Consider the following 16,253-nt stretch of genomic DNA (forward strand, 5'->3'; position numbering starts at 1 on the left):
GGATGGAAACTCAGATCATCAGCTCTATGATCCTGATGCGGACAGGTTCCTGTGTCTACACCTCCATTGTGCAATATGGTAGCCACGAGCCACACGTGGCTATTAAATTTCAACTCATTCAAGTTGCATGAAACTGCAAATTCAGTTTCATATTTCATATATTTGAAAGCCCTGTGGAAGGGCTTCCATTTCCTTCTCTGTACTTTGGGAGGCCAGGGCAGATGGATTGCCTGAGCTCAGGAGTTTGAGACCAGCCCTGGGCAACATAGGGAGATCCTGTCTCTACAAAAAATAGAAAAGTTAGAAGGGCATGGTGGCGTGCACCTGTAGTCCTGGCTACCCAGGAGGTTGAGGTGGGAGGATGGCTTGAGCCAGGGAGGCAGAGGTTGCAGTGAGCCGAGATCATACCACTGCACTCCAGTCTGGGCAACAGAGCCAGATTTGTCTCAAAAAAAAAAAAAAAAGGTTAGATGATGCATTAAGAAATCAACAAATCAGCCGGGCGCAGTGGCTCACGCCTGGAATCCCGGCACTTTGGGAGGCCAAGGCGGGCGGATCACGAGGTCAGGAGATCAAGACCATCCTGGCTAACACGGTGAAACCCCATCTCTACTAAAAATACAAAAAATTAGGCAGGCGTGGTGGCGGGCGCCTGTAGTCCCAGCTACTCGGGAGGCTGAGGCAGGAGAATGGCGTGAACCCGGGAGGCGGAGCTTGCAGTGAGCCGAGATCGTGCCACTGCACTCCAGCCTGGGCGACAGAGTGAGACTCCGTCTCAGAAAAAAAAAAAAAAGAAATCTAATTCAAATGAGTTAAGTTATAAAAAGAAAGGGATAATCTCTGTGGCTGAAAAAATAGGCAGGTCCTTGAAGTATGGCTTGGTCTGTGTGCGTCTCTCTCTTCCCGCCTCCCCGTCTCCTTCCTTCATCCCTTAACTTCACTTCCTCAGTTGGCTCTCACACATGTTTTCCTTGAAAGGGGGGTAAGATGGTCCCAGGCAGCTTCTCTTTTCTCTAATTCCAGTAAAATGAGAGATGATGACGTCCCTCTCCAATGAGGCTGTGATCAGATTTTAGTGCAAATGTTACATTGGTTTTGTTTTCTCTTAATACTGGCCAGCCCCAGAATCGCTGTGATGAAATGGGTTCATGCCATGTAGATTTGACAGCATGAGCACTAAGTCACCATCTGCAACTGAATTTTTGCCTCATGACTTTTGATTTGGGAATTAGGCTGTTTTCACTTTTTATTGACATGTAACATGCGTATAGACAAGTGTACAGATCCTGAGTGTGTGGCCAATGGATATCCTTCCTCAGTGCCCAGACCCAGGAGCAGGACCTTCCCAGTACCCACATCCCCTCTGTTAGCCGGTATCCTCCCTTCTGAGGGTCAAGTTGTCCTGGCTTCTAACCCTGTAGATGAGTTTTGTCTCTGTTTTCACTTGATATACAGCATCTCCTTTTGTGTCTGACCTCTCTTGCTCAACACTCCGCTTGTGAGCTCCTTCCCTATTGTGTGTTTGGGTGCCCCTCGCTCTCGTGCAGTGGGGCGGTGCCATGTATGATGAGCTGCAGTTGAATTGCTTGTTCTGCAGTTGACAGGCCTTTGGGCAGGTTCCTGTTGCTCACTGCTGTGAGTGCAGCCGCTGTGAATATCCTTGCACATGTTGTTGGTGCACAAGTGTGTCATTGCCAAATCCAGCATCTTGACTTAGCCCTTTGTTTTCTTCTAAGAGTTTTGTAGCATTATTTCTATGGTTTTCCATTCATTTTGAGCTAAATTTTGTATTTGGTGTAAGGTGGGGGTCCAGTCCAGCTTCATGCCTTTGTATATAGCTAACCAGTTTTCCCTGCACCAGTTGTTGAAGACACTGTCCTTTCTCCACTGAGTCATCTTGGCACCTGTGTAAAAAAGAAGTATTTCACCATATGTGTGAGTTTGTTTCTTCTCTGTCTTCTGTTCCATCAGTCTGTGTGTTTGTCTTTATCCAGTACCACAGTGGCCTGGGTGCTGTTGCTTTATAGTAAGTTTTGAAAATGGGAGGTTTGTCGGGCACGGTGGCTCACACCTGTAATCCCAGCACTTTGGGAGGCCAAGGTGGATGGATCACCTGAGGTCAGGAGTTTGAGACCAGCCTGGCCAACATGGCGAAACCCCATCTCTACTAAAAACAGAAAAATTAGCCGGCTGTGGTGGCGGGTGCCTGATATCCCAGGCTGAGGCAGGAATATCACTTGAATCTGGCAGGCAGAGGTTGCAGTGAGCTGAGATCGCACCATTGCACTCCAGTCTGGGTGACAAGAATGAAACTCCATCTCACAAAAAAAAGAAAATGGGAGGTTTTAGTTTTCCAGCCTTGTTCTTCTTTTTCAAGATTGTTTTGACCTATTTGGGATTTCTTGAGATTCCATATGAATTTTAGGATCAGCTTGTCAGTTTCAACCAAGAAGCCACCTTGCGTCTTCTAATACGTGAACGTGGATGTCTTTTTATATAGGTCTTAACATTTCTTACAATGTTTCGTAGGTTTTAGAGTATGAGGCTTTGTATTTCTTTTAAGTTTATTCCTGTTTTCTTCTTTCTGGTACTGTTGTAAATGGAATTTTCTTGAAATTGTTTTCAGATTGTTACAAGTGTATGAAAATACAATAGGTTTTTGTATGTTGATCTTTCATCCTGCAACCTTGCTGAACTAATTTGTGGGTTCTGATAGTTTTAGTGGATTCCTTAGGATTTTCTATGTACAGAATCACGTCATGTGAATAGAGTTCATTTTCCTTCCTTTCAAATCTGGATGCTTTTGATTTCCTTTTCTTGCCTGGTTGCCCTGGCTAGCCTCCGGTACAGTGTTGAACAGAAGTGGCAAGAACAGGCATCTTTGTTTTGTTCCTGATCTTAGGGAGAAGGATTCAGCCTTTCGCCGTGTAACTGTGCTGTTAGTTGTGGGGTTTTGTAGATGCCTTATGTTAGGTCGAGGGGCTTCCTTTATACTCCTTAGTCGTTGAGTATTTTAGTTTGCTTTTAACTATATACAGATATATTACTTTCCAGTTAAAGTAGTCAGTTACTCTGTTAAGACAAAAATATTGAGTCAGCATTTTAGACATAGTATCTAGTCCCATACTGCATCTTTGGGTCAATGATGGACCACATATATGGCAGTGGTCCTATGAGATTATAATCCTCTATTTTTGCTGTATTTTTCCTATGTTAGATACACAAACATTTACCATTGTGTTATAGCTGCCTGTAGTATTCAGTACCGTAACAAACATTTACCATTGTGTTATAGCTGCCTGTAGTATTCAGTACTGTAACATGCTGTGTAGGTCGGTAGTCTAGGAGCAATAGGCTATACCACAGAGCCTAGGTGTGTAGGAGGCGCCACCATCCAGGTGTGTGTAAGTGCACTCTAGAATGTTCACACAATGGTAAAATCGCCTCATGATGCATTTTTCAGAGTGCACCCTCATTGTTAAAACTTAGTTTTAATGTTACTTTGCTTACCCCTTCCCTGGTTGATCAACGCATAGGTTGCTTGGAGTTTCTTCATGCTCACAGGTGTGTGTTAGTCAACATTCAGCCAGTATTTTTGGAGCAGCTATGGGTACCTGGTGGTTTCTCAGGGTTGAGGATACAGCAGTGGCAAAAGTCAGCCATCTCTGCCTTCTTGGAGTTTCTAGTTGGAGGAGGAGAGTAGTGTGAAGCCTCTGTCCAGAGGGTGGGTCTGCTGGTGGGAAGACCTGTCACTGTGGTGACAGTATGAGCTGACGGCTGGGAGGTGACTTGAGAGCTGGTGAGTGGGTCTGTCTGCTCTGGCTGCCATGGCTGAGGCTCAGCCCACTTCCCCAGGGCCTACCCTCCATGGATGATTGGGGACGAACGGTCTTCTTACGGCTGCATTCTGTCCCTGCCCGCTTGTGTTCTTGCCATTGGCTCAGAACTCCCTCTCCCAGCCTCTCCTGGTGTCGTCACACCCCAGGCTCCCTGGACCCTTCTGTGACCTGCCTGTCATCCCAGCCCACTCTCCTTGGGCTGACCCTGGGCTGCAGGGAACGGGATGGGTGTCGGCCAGTCTGTCCCACACAGCTAGCTGACGAGGCGGTTTCTGGGGCAGGAGTGGAGGCAGCACAGACAGTGAGGACGAAGAAGAGGAGGACGAGGAGGAGGAGGAAGACGAGGAGGGCATTGGCTGTGCAGCCCGTGGAGGGGCCACCCCCCTGTCCTACCCCAGCCCTGGCCCTCAGCCTCCAGGTGAATGAATGGGCGGTGTGGTCAGGTGTACACAGGGCTGTGTGCCTGCTACTGAGTTCACCCTCTATCTCGCTCCCCCACCTCTATCCCAGGCCCCAGCTGGACAGCCACCTTTGATCCAGTGCCTCCAGATGCCCCGACCAGCCCCCGAGTTTCCGGGGAGGAAGAGCTGCACACTGGGCCTGCAGCCCCACAGGGGCCCATCAGTGTGCCCCAGGGCCTCCCCACTCAGAGCCTGGCCAGCCCTCCTGCCCGTGATGCCCTGCAGCTCAGGTGAGAACCGGATGGAACGGGCTGGATGGCTCTGGTATCCCGAGGCCAGGAGGTGGCCGTGGGGTCCCAGTCCTCTCGTAGGCTCGAGTGCTAACCCTAGCTGCCCCCTTGGGCTGCCTCTCTCGCCTACCAGGTCTCAAGACCCCACACCCCCCTCAGCACCTCAGGAAGCCACAGAAGGCAGCCAAGTCACGGAGCCCTCAGGTGAGCCCCTCTTTGCCCTGCCCACCCGTGGCCCTGGGCAGAGAGAGCAGCCTGGCCAGCTCTGAGCTTGCTGGGAGGCTGCGGCTGAGATCTCTTATCCCCCACAGCCCCCTGCCAGGCCTTGGTTAGCATCGGGGACCTTCAGGCCACCTTCCACGGGATCCGTTCTGCCCCCAACTCCTCGGACAGGTGAGCAGCGAGGTGGGGCTTGCTGAGGTGAGGTGCCTGGTATCAGGAGAAGTCTCTTCTCCTCTTCAGTGAGGTGGGCTCTGGGTGCATCTTGTCCCCGAGCTGCTCCAGGTCTCCTTTGCGGGACCCCCAGGCCCAGCCTCATGTTGTGCCCCGGCCCCTTGCACCCCGTAGGCTGGTTCTTCTCTTAGTAGCCTGGGACGCTTGGGGCCCTTGAGCCCCAGGGTTGGGAAAGGCTCGTTGGAGGGTATGAAGGATTGGGAGGGTGAGAGCATGCAGAAGACCCCTTGGGGCTGTCTCAGCCAGCCTCGAGTACCTCCTCCACAGGGACAGGAGGCGGGAAGAGGGCTGCTTGTCTTCCTGTCCAGGGCCGTGCTGTCCCTCCACGCTGAGCCAGCTGCGTCCTCGGGAGGCCCCTCCCGGTGGGGCAGGTGGCAGACACACACCCAGTGAGCCGACTTCAGTCGGGTGGGATGTGAGGGTGTCAGCAGGTGACGGTGGGGGCCATGCTGACAGCCGCACCTGCCTCTCACCCACAGTGCAACCAGAGACCCCTCTACCTCTGTCCCACCCTCCGGGCCCCACCAGCCCCCCCAGACCAGAGAAGGGGAGAAGAGCCCAGAGCCCTTGGAGCTTCCCCAAAGCCAGAGGTGAGCACCAGGGCAGCAGGGCGGGGGGGCGGGGCTGGTGGGGCAGGAAGTGACCTCTGCACATCCCCTCTCTCCCCTGACAGTGCCCAGGCCCTCACGCCTCCTCCGATACCCAATGGCTCTGCCCCGGAAGGGCCTGCGTCCCCAGGCTCCCAGTGAGTGTGGCTGCGGCCTGGGGCTGGGTAGGTGGGGCTGGGCCTGCTAGACCCTCACACGATGTCTCCCTCTGTTTCCAGATAGCTGCCTGGTGTGGCAGCGGCGGCCAAATCTTCCGTCCTCCCGTGGATCTCCCAGGGTGGGGGCGGGGCGGGTCCCACGATGGCCCCCATTGCCCTCATCACCCTGACACCCCCACATTCTCTCCTCTGGACCCCCAGGAGGCTGGTGCCAGGGAGACAGGCCCAACCCACCCCCATTTGCACTGAGAAGAGAAGTTTTGGAGCGTTGCCTCCTAGAATAAAGATAAAGAGAGTCAAATAGAGAGAATGGAGAGAGAGAAGCGTATATTATATATTATATAGAGAGAGGGAGGAGAGCGAGAGAGAGTGAGGACACCCAGCTGGGCTGGCGGCTCCAAAGCACAGCCTTCCCCGTTCCGTCCCAGTGGGAGCTGGTGTTAGGGGACCCAAGGTTGCCACCCACGTGCCCAGCTGTCCCACGCTCCAGCGCAGACGGCCACACCCACACCCGGCCTTTTAGCTCAGGTCCACCATGGGGGACGGCCCAGCGTGGGTGGGGGTGCCAGAGGGTCCCGAGTGGGTGCCGTGCCTTTGCCCAGACCCTGCACTTTCAACCAGGCCAGTCCGGCTCTGGGGAGCAGGGGCCTCCCCGGCAACACCCCCAGGGGCCTTGAGGGTCTGAGGTCCCAGCCCTGTTGCCAAGTGGCCTTGTCCCCAGCTCCCTCCTCCCAGGCTGGTGTGAGTGTGCGTGCGTTCGTGCCGAGCTTCTATTTCATATTGCAAATATAAATAAAGGAAGACAGTTTACGATTCTGCTGGTCAGACCTTACGTCCTGGGATGCGGGGGTGGGGAGCCTGTATTATCCCTGCACCCCAGAGGCTGGGGGTGCTCCTGACCCAGTCTGCCCCCACACTGTGTCCTGCCAGAGGGAGCCCTGTGGCTGCAGAGGCCCCAGGCTGGGCCAGGCGCTGGCCGTGAGGGCTCCTGCCAGGTCTACCCCACCTGTGGGCATGGCCGTCGGCAGAGGATAGAAGCCACCGACAGGCTCAAATCCCTGCTCCTGCCCCCTCTTACCCCCCAGTAACCAAGCCCAGCATTGAGGCTGGGCGCTGGCACCCAGTAGGTCTGAGTCTTTCAGGTAGAAGGTGGAAGCGTAGGCCAGGTGTGCAGTGAGTGGCACAGGTGAGCGGCGCTGGGAAGCCAGAGCGTGTGGACCGGGCCGTGAGGACAGCGTCCTCACTGGGGTGGCAGTTGGCTTGGAGGTCACCTGGGGCTCGCTTAGCTAACAGAAGAGGGTGCTTATTCCCCGCATTCGTGGTGGTCCCTCCTGGTCACCCATTGAAGCAGTGTTTGTGGTGGAGCCCCTGAGGGCTTGGTAGGGTTGAGCAGAATGAGGGAAGTTTTCCTGGAGCAGGGAGGGAGACAGCTAGGGCAGCAAGTGAAGGACAGACTCGCCTTCCCATCCCTCCAGGGGCACTCCTGCCAGCCAGCCCCTCCCCCGCTTCCCACGATGGGGTGGCTGTTGGAATTCTGCACCTCATCTCTTCTGATTGTCGGGGCCCAGGACAAGGGGACTGGTGTTTGTGGGCCTCACCCCCCCAGGCTGACAGGAGGAGGAAGCCATGTCCCAGCAGGCTAGGACAGAGGGACCCCCAATGCCAACAGTGCTTTATCAGCGGGTGCCAGGCAAAGCCATCCCCAGGGTGAGGACAACATCTCCCTGGGCCCTGTTATCAGTCACAGAGTCCACAGGACGCTCCTTGGGTTAACGTGTAACCATGAGCCCTCCCCTCCACCCCCTGAAGCCACTGGCTCCCAGATTAGGTCGTTCTGGGGGTATCAGGCCAGCATGGACGCTGGCAAAGTGGGGCAGACCCTGAAGACTCACTGCTCTGCCCAGGTGAGAGCCTTCCGAGCTGTGCCTGGGGCTGGGGGACAGGGCCCTGGAAGCCCAGCAGCTGGTGGGTCTGGGAGCTGCTGTCCTTGAGTTGGCTGGGGCCCTGGGAAGCTGGGTTCCTGCAGCCTGGTCCCTGAATGGGTCCAGCCTGTACAGCTGAGGTCCCAGGTGGGGGTGGGACAGGAGCCAAGAGATCTGAGTCCCAAGAATGGGGGCTGGGCTGGGTTTCGGCTCAGCAGCTCCCCACTCCCCAAAGCGCCCAGATGTCTGCAGGTGGCTGAGCCCCTTCATCCTCTCCTGCTGCGTGTACTTCTGCCTCTGGATTCCCGAGGACCAGCTGTCCTGGTTCGCTGCCCTGGTCAAGTGCCTGCCCGTCCTCTGCCTGGCCGGGTTCCTGTGGGTCATGTCCCCAAGCGGGGGCTACACCCGGCTCCTCCAGGGAGCCCTCGTGTGCTCGGCTGTGGGGGACACCTGCCTTATCTGGCCTGAAGCCTTCCTCCCTGGTGAGCGGAAGCTGCTGTGACGCTTTCTGGATGCCCGTGTGAGGGAGGCCCCAGCACTTGGACGGGAGCCTGGGTGCAGAGGGCTCCTGTGAGAGCTCTGGTGGTCAAAGGCACGGTGGGGGGTGCAGCGGTGACCGAGGCAGCTCACACTCCAGCGAGGGGTGGGGTAGGTGGTGTTAGGGCAGTAGCTGGGGGTGGCGCGGACAGCAGTGAGGACCCGCTGGAGGTACTGCAGTTTGAAGCAGGGTTGCTGAGGAAGGCCTCACTGAGGAAGTCACATTTGGGCAGAGCTGAAGGTGCTGTATGCCTGTGTGGGGGAAGGGCGAGTGTAAAGGCTCCGGGGCAGGGATGTGCCAGGTGCTTGTGGCCAAGCAGGCCAGGGTGGCTGGAGCAGAGTGGCTGGTGAGCCGGAGGGCATGGGGCTTTGGAGGCCAAGGGAAGGTGGGGCCTTCTGGCGGTTCTGAGCAGAGCAAGGATGGACACTGCATGTGGGGAGACCTGCAAGGAGGCTTGGCCAGGGTGGGGCCTGGTGCTTTGGGATGGTCCTTAGGCCCTGAGGAGTGACCTCGGGGCCGTTCCCAGGATGGGCCTTCCTCACTGGTACCCCACCCCTCTCCTGCCAGGCATGGCCGCCTTTGCCACCGCCCACCTCCACTACGTCTGGGCCTTCGGCTTCTCTCCCCTGCAGCCCGGCCTGCTGCTGCTCATCATCCTGGCCTCCAGCCCCTACCTCAGCCTTGTGCTCCAGCACCTTGAGCCGGATATGGTCCTGCCGGTGGCAGCCTATGGGCTGATCCTGATGGCCATACTGTGGCGCGGCCTGGCCCGGGGCGGGAGTGCCGGCTGGGGCGCGCTGCTCTTCACACTCTCTGATGGCGTGCTGGCCTGGGACACCTTCGCCCAGCCCCTGCCCCATGCCCGCCTGGTGATCATGACCACCTACTATGCTGCCCAGCTCCTCATCACACTGTCAGCCCTCAGGAGCCCGGTGCCCAAGACTGACTGACTAGGGAGCTTGAAGGGCCGGTGTTCAGGCCCTGTCCTCCTGCAAGGACCTGGGCCTCCCAGACCAGCCCAGCCTGAGAAATACCCTCAGCAGCAAAGCTTCCTGACGCCCGTCTGCAGGTGCCGCTGCCGCCGTCGCTTCTGGCTGAAGACATCTGAGGACGATTTGCGGAATTCCAAGTCCACTGCTGGGTTCCAGCTGCCTTCCTCCGGTTCTGACTCCAGATTCCTGGCTCCTCAGCCAGGCCCACATGCAGCCCTCCCAGCCACCAGCCTGCCTCCGTGTTCGCTGTTGGCCCCACAGCCTGCCCGCCCCCTGCTGCTGCTCTATCGTTTTCCTTGTGGGTGTGGAACTGCAGATGTTGCTGTTACCGTAGGAGAGGCCTCGGGGAGGGTCATCATTGTGATAGACCATCGCGGTTAATGACAGCGGACGGTTCTTGGTCGCTCCCCATGGACCAGGCCTGGTGCCCAGTCGGACCCTCCATGGCCCTCTGGCCGGGGGGGATTCGAGGGGATAAAGTGAGGATTGTGCAGAACTGAGCCAAGAGGACTGTTTGGTCTCTATGTTAGTTTCCTGGGGCTGCTGTCACAAATTACCCCAAGCCAGATGCTTTGAAACAAGATGAATGGACTCTCCTGCAGTTCTGGAGACCCAAAGTCCAAAATCGGTGTTTTCCGGCCCATGGCCCCTCTTGAGGCTCTAGGGAAGAATCCGTCCTTGCCCTTTCGGCTTCTGGAGGCTCCCAGGAATCCCTGGCTTCCCTCGGCCTGTGGCTGTATCTCTGTGTCTTCATGTGACTTGTCTTCATCTGGCAGCCTCCCTCTGTGTCTGCATCCTTCTAGGGACACAGGTCATTGGATTTAGGGCCCACCCTAAACCCAGGGTGATTCCATCTCAAGATCCTTAAGTATGTCTGCAAAGCCCCTATTTCTAAGTAGTGTCACCTGCAGAGGTACCTGGGGTTAGGACTTGGACATATCTTTCTAGGGGACACAACCCGCTGCAGTCACATGCAGTATCAGGAGAGGGGTTGGAGGCTTGAGGATGAGGGGTATTGGAGGAGGGAGGGCGGCAAGGGGGTAGGAATCAAATGGGAAGGAGGAACCCAGCTGTGCTCCTTGTCAAGGCGGTGTGACCTTGGCAAGCTGCTATCCCTCTCTGGTCCTCAGATTCTGCATCTCTAGACTTGACAGGGTCCAAGCTGCTCTCCAAGACCCTATTTGACTTCTGCATCCATGATGTGCTTTCAGTGACTCATAGCAGAGAGGCGACTTCTCCATCCATGGTCAGCATTTAGAGACTCTTACAGCAGAGAGGTGACCTCTCTATCCATGGTCAGCATTTAGAGACTCTTACAGCAGAGAGGCGACTTCTCCATCCATGGTCAGCATTAGAGACTCTTACAGCAGAGAGGCGACCTCTCTATCCATGACCTGCATTTAGCGACTCTTAGAGCAGAGAGGTGACTTCTCCATCCGTGACCTGCATTTAGGGACTCATAGCAGAGGCAACTTCTCCATCCATGGCCAGCATTTAGGGACTCTTACAGCAGAGAGGTGACTTCTTCCATGACCTGCATTCAGGGACTCAGATGTGAGAGTACAGAGGTGGGAAGGGAAGGTGGGGAGCCTGGAGGATGGGGACCAGGAAGGAAAGTGAGGACAGGAATCCACAGTTGGAGTGAGGAGAAGTGGAAGCTGAGGGATTTCCTTGAGGAAAGATTGGACTCAGGTTTGAAACCTCCACTTCCTCCTCATCGCCTACCCTCTCCACTCAGACCTGATGAAAGGCGGGGAAAGAGGAAATTGCACAGTGAAGTGCAGCAGGAGGGATGGGGGTCTGGGTGTGCAGATTCCAGGGGCACGTGGGGCCTGCAGACATGAGGGATTCCTGGAGGTGAGGGAGGAGGCTGGAGCCTGGACTCCTGGGTCTGAGGGAGGAGGGGCTGGGCCTGGACTCCTGAGTCTGTGGAAGAAGGGACTGGGGATCTGGACTCCTGGGTCTGAGGAAGGAGGTGCTGGAGCCTGGACTCCTGGGTCTGAGGGAGGAGGGGCTGGAGCCTGGACTCCTGGGTCTGAGGGAGGAGGGGCTGGGGGCCTGGACTCCTGGGTCTGAGGGAGGAGGGGCTGAAGCCTGGACTCCTGGGTCTGAGGGAGGAGGGGCTGGGCCCATAATCCCTGGTGTTTGGGGAACATTCTGGCTTTTGGTCCCTGGGCTCTGTGGGGTTGGCTGTCCAGAGCGACGGGACGCTGCTCTCCTGTCGGCATCCAGCAGCCCCAGCGTCCTGTCCCTCCTCCCTGATTCTGGCCCCCCGACGACCTTTCGTCTGACTTTTCAGAGGTCTGCTTTCTCATGATCTGATTGGTGTTTCTCTAAAGTGGAACTCTCGGAGGTGCTGCGCACATCCCCCTCAGGCTCCTTCCAGCCCTTCCAGGACTCAGACCTGGGGCAAGGGGCAAAACGCCGGCTCTGTCTTCTCTCGCAAGCCAGGGTGGCTGGTGGGGATGAGGCGGGTGGGACTCAGCAGCCTTCATCCCGATCCTGCAGGTCAGACTACCGTGGGTCTGATTCTCCATCTGGTCCCTTCCCAGGCCCTCTGGACCACCACAGAGGCCACAGCCGCAGGTTAGTGACCCCATCAGCCTCCATCCTGCACGTCTAGGAAGGGCCATGGGGTTCTGTCTTCTGTTCACTGCAGAGCCTTCTCCCCATGTCTCAGCCCCCAAGGCAGACAGAATCATGAGTGTGGAGGCTCGGACCTCCAGCTCCATCACCCTGAGCTGGGCAGCCCCCGGGCCCAGACCGGCAGACTTCCATCTGCTGGGTCCAGGGGCATGGCCAGCAGGAACAAACACGTCAGACTGCTGGCTAGTGGTGGAGGGGCTTCAGCCTGGGACCCTCTACACCTTCTCTGTGTGGGCCAAGAAGAAAGGAATAGGTGGTCCCAGGGATGTCCTGAGCACGTCTACAGGTAAGAGAGGCCACCTTTCCACTGCCCAGCAACATGTGGGTGTGTGTGCACGTGCATATATGTGTGTGCATGTGTGTGCGTGTGTGGGTGTACATTTGTAAAGTGCCGGGCTGTGCACTTTATTCTCATGATTAGAGCCACAAACAAACATTATCAAATGACTCTCTTTCCACATTCCCAAACTAGTCCCTGGCCTGGTCATGCAGGCTCAGACCACCAGCTCCCTCACCCTGAGGCCCCCGCAGGCCCAGACCCCAAGACCTGCCCCTACTGGTCACTGGGCCAATGACTCCTCAGACATCAGGGTGCCTGTGGAGGGCCTGGCTGCAGGGACCCAGTACCCTAGCATGTGGGCCGGGAAGCATGAGGTCAACAGCCCCAGCCAGATGCTCACAGAGGCCATAGGCGAGGGATGAGAGCACTCTGGGCTTGGGGACTAGGAGGCCTCAGGAGGCCTCTGGCATCTGGGCCCCACTGATAGGGTGCATCCCTCCATAGCTAGCAGGGCTGTGGGAAGGAGGGGATGCTTTCCTTTGCCCTGGAGGCCCAGGGACTGTGGGGTGTGGTCTGTGAAGCAGCTTCACTGTGCACTGGTTACCAACTCGCCAGAGTCTGATGAGACAGTACGCCACATGCAAAAAGTTACATGAAGTGGGCTTGTTACAGATGGGCAGCAAGGGACAGCAGAAGCCCAGGGTCCATTGTGAGGTGGTCCCAAGGCTTAGGAAAGTGGCCTAGGGAGGATAGGGTCACAACTGTGTGTGCCTCACTTGTATGGCAGCTGAGGGACCCCAAAAAGTACCCAGCCGTGGGTTTTCTACTCTGGGGGAAACCTGAGTCACTGGGCTCAAGCATTGAAAGGCATCCTGTTTCTAGGGCAGGCGGGAATGGAGCCCAGGCTGCCTGGCCAGTCCCTTCATAGCTCGGGATGCTGCATTCCCAGCACATTCTACAGTTACTCTTGAGAACTACAAGTAAGAGACAACTGGGTCTGTTTAAGGCCACTCAGATAACCTTCCTGCAGGAACGCTGACCCCTTCCCTTCCTTTCCTTGCCCAGCCAGGTCATGGATCTGAGGATACAGGCTCAGACCCTGAGTTCTGTCACACTAAGGTGTATATCCCCCCCGGGCCCAGACCCCCACACCTACACCTACTGGGTCCAGTGGGCAGGGACCACAGCCCCCAGTGGGACCAGAAGTGTGGCAGAGATGGGGTCATGGTGGAGGCCCTGGAATCTGGGACTTCATAAACCTTCATTGTGTGGGCTGAAAGGCGCGGTGGGTCACGCCTGAAATCCCTGCATTTTGGGAGGCTGAGGCAGGCGGATCACCTGAGGTCAGGAGCTCGAGACCAGCCTGGCCAACATGATGAAACCCTGTCTCTACTAAAAGTACAAGAAAATTAGCTGGGCGTGGTGGTGCATGCCTGTAATACCAGCTACTCAGGAGGCTGAGGCAGGAGAATCACTTATTCTCCTGGGAGATGGAGGTTGCAGTGAGCCAAGATCGCACCACTGCGCTCCAGCCTGGGTGACGAGCAAAATTCCGTCTCAAAAAATAAATAGTCGGTCACGGTGGCCCATGCCTGTAATTCCAGCACTTTTGGGAGGCCAAGGCAGGCAGATCATGAGGTCAGGAGTTCAAGACCAGTGTGGACAACATGGTGAAACCCTGTCTCTACTAAAAATACAAAAATTAGCCAGGCGTGGTGGCACATGACTGTAATCCCAGCTACTTGGGAGCCTGAGGCGGGAGAATTGCTTGAATTCGGGAAGTGGAGGTTGCAGTGAGCCTAGATCGTGCCACTGCACTCTAGCCTTGGTGACAGGGTGAGACTCTGTCTCAAAATAAATAAATAGCCTGGTGTGGTGGCTCACGCCTGTAATCCCAGCACTTTGGGAGGCCGAGGCGGGTGGATCACCTGAGGTTGGGAGTTAGAGACCAGCCTGACCAACAACATGGAGAAACCCCATCTCTACTAAAAATACAAAACTAGCCGGGTGTGGTGGTGTATGCCTGTAGGATCGCTTCAACCCAGGAGCCGGAGGTTGTGGTGAGCCAAGATTGCACCATTGCACTCCAGCCTGGGCAACAAGAGTGAAACTCCATCTCAAAAATAAAATAAATTTTCTGCATCTTAGCAGGTTCTCCTGTCTCCCCTCCAGTTTGTACCCCCCTTCCCCAAGAGTGACCAGTCTCCTGATCTTTATCATCGTAAATTAGTGTAGTCTGTCCTTGAACCTTCTCTAAGTGGAATTATATAGTATGTAGTTATTTGATTCTGGCTTTCTTCACTCAACATTGTGGATGAAATGTGGATCCATGCCGTGTGTTTTTATTTTTATTGCTGCGTAGTATTTATCATATGAATGTATTCCAATTTATTGTTTCATCCCTGTCTTCATGAACATTTTATGTTTCTAGTTTTGGGCTACTGTGAATAAAGCTACCATGAACATTTCTGTCCATGTCTTTTGGAGCACACAGGAAGTTCTTTCCCTCAGGTGTCTGCCTAGCAGTGGAATCGCTGAGTGATGATATACGTACCTTTGGCTTTCGTAGTTACTGACAAACCATTTCTCAAAGCAGCTTACCAGTTCACCATCCTGCCAGCAATGTGAGGAAGCTTCATTTGCCCCGTATTCTTGCAAATAGTTGGTTGTTCGTCTTTTCCATTTTAGTTCTGCTGCAGTGTTCTGGTGCTTCCCTGTGGTTTAATTTCCATAATGACTAATGAAGTTGAACACATTCCCATTTGTGTGTGTGTGGCCATTTGGATGTTCTTGGTGAAGTGTCTCTTCAAGTCCATTGCCCATTAAATGGGTCTTCTGCCTTCCTTAATTTGTAGGAAGTCTTTGCAAATATAAAGGGTACAGCTCTTTTGTCAGATGTTTGTGTCACCAAGTGTCATCATGGCCTAGTTTTAACTCAGGGCTCTGCTAAATCACATGGGATCACAGGTGTAGAAGGGTTTGCTTTCGGAGAGGACTGCAGAGATTTCCCCCACTCCCCTGCTCCAGCCTTCCCTTCTCTGATAGAAACAAATGTAGGGAATCTCTCTTTTCTCCTGCAGAGTCCAGGGTTGCTAGAGGACTGAGAAGGGCTGTGCCATGTTTTCTCCTCAGTGCTGGGAGAGACTGGGTTTTTTCCTGAAAATGACAAACTTGTCAGGTGCACCCCCAACAAATGTGTATTCAGCACCGAGGACAGCCATCCCAGGAGCTGCCAGAGCCTACAGGCCCAGAAATGGCTGCAAATGGGTGGAGCCATGCTGTCTGTCCACCTCTCCCTCTGTGATCTGGGGTCGAACCTTCCTTGCTTTCTGCTGTGGTTTCACCCCTCAGCTTAGGCTTTAACAATAGCAGAATATGATCAGTAAATACATAAAATGGAGACATGATCAAGGAGGGGAGAGGTGGGGACACGTGTGTGTGAGTTCTGGAAAGATTTCAGGACAGCTTCATCCCTCACCTGGATGTCCTGATGAGCATGGCAGGGAGGAGCCCCACGGTCTGCCTTCCTCACTATCCTACACTTCCTTATTCCAGGACACTGACAAAAATGGTGTGGCCCAGCATGCCCCCCAGAAGCTGGCCTCTGTTGGATGCTTCCTACCTGTGAGATGACTAAGCGCTGTGGTTCCTGGTCTTTTTACCTCCTTGCTTCTGGCCATGAACACAGAAAGGTCGATAGCACCCTTGGTTCTTGGAAGAGGGAAAGGCAGGAACGCCGCAGTCCTTTCCCCTGAGCTACCAAAGCATTCTTCCCCTGCCCCAAGTCAGCATCATTTGGGGAATGGAGCTGAGAAAACATTCTGGGTGTGGAAGAAGGAATCTACCAAACCCAGTGTTCCCTGGGTTCTGAACAGTGGGGGTGGGGTTGGGATTGTGCCATAGTTTTGAATCAAGACTTTGAAAGCACTTTGGGGCTGGGTGTGGTGGCTCACACCTGTAATCTCAGCACTTTGGGAGGCCAAGGCGGGCGGATCATGAGGTCAGGAGATTGAGACCATCCTGGCTAACATGGTGAAACCCCGTCTCTACTAAAAAATATAAAAAATTAGCTGGGCATGGTGGCGGGTGCCTGTAGACCCAGCTACTTGGGAGGCTGAGGCAGGAG

The 16,253-nt window shown here is 55.2% G+C and overlaps 2 protein-coding genes across 3 annotated transcripts; both read left to right on the top strand.

Annotated features, from left to right (window-relative positions):
* The first annotated feature begins 2 nt into the window (after positions 1 to 2).
* Positions 3 to 6,562, top strand: LOC134732094 (serine/threonine-protein phosphatase 6 regulatory subunit 1-like). Its single transcript, XM_063614829.1, has 8 exons — positions 3 to 78; positions 4,099 to 4,257; positions 4,350 to 4,530; positions 4,664 to 4,734; positions 4,842 to 4,923; positions 5,463 to 5,573; positions 5,657 to 5,728; positions 5,810 to 6,562. Exons 1-8 carry the CDS (start codon positions 3 to 5, stop codon positions 5,811 to 5,813), a joined length of 756 nt encoding a protein of 251 aa, XP_063470899.1. The 3' UTR covers positions 5,814 to 6,562.
* Positions 6,563 to 6,709: 147 nt separating this feature from the next.
* On the top strand, positions 6,710 to 14,592 carry LOC129459218 (lysoplasmalogenase TMEM86B). Of its 2 annotated transcripts, none has more exons than XM_055235627.2 (3): positions 6,710 to 7,653; positions 7,907 to 8,153; positions 8,777 to 14,592. In XM_055235627.2, the coding sequence occupies exons 1-3, from the start codon at positions 7,603 to 7,605 to the stop codon at positions 9,157 to 9,159; spliced, it is 681 nt and encodes a 226-aa protein (XP_055091602.1). In that variant the 5' UTR covers positions 6,710 to 7,602; the 3' UTR covers positions 9,160 to 14,592. The 2 variants fall into 2 exon arrangements, with proteins under 2 accessions (XP_055091602.1, XP_055091600.1); XM_055235625.2 differs by having other exon boundaries at positions 6,710 to 7,456.
* Positions 14,593 to 16,253: the final 1,661 nt, after the last annotated feature.

The sequence above is a fragment of the Symphalangus syndactylus genome, chromosome 13 (genome assembly GCF_028878055.3).
Source record: "Symphalangus syndactylus isolate Jambi chromosome 13, NHGRI_mSymSyn1-v2.1_pri, whole genome shotgun sequence".
NCBI lineage: Eukaryota > Metazoa > Chordata > Mammalia > Primates > Hylobatidae > Symphalangus > Symphalangus syndactylus.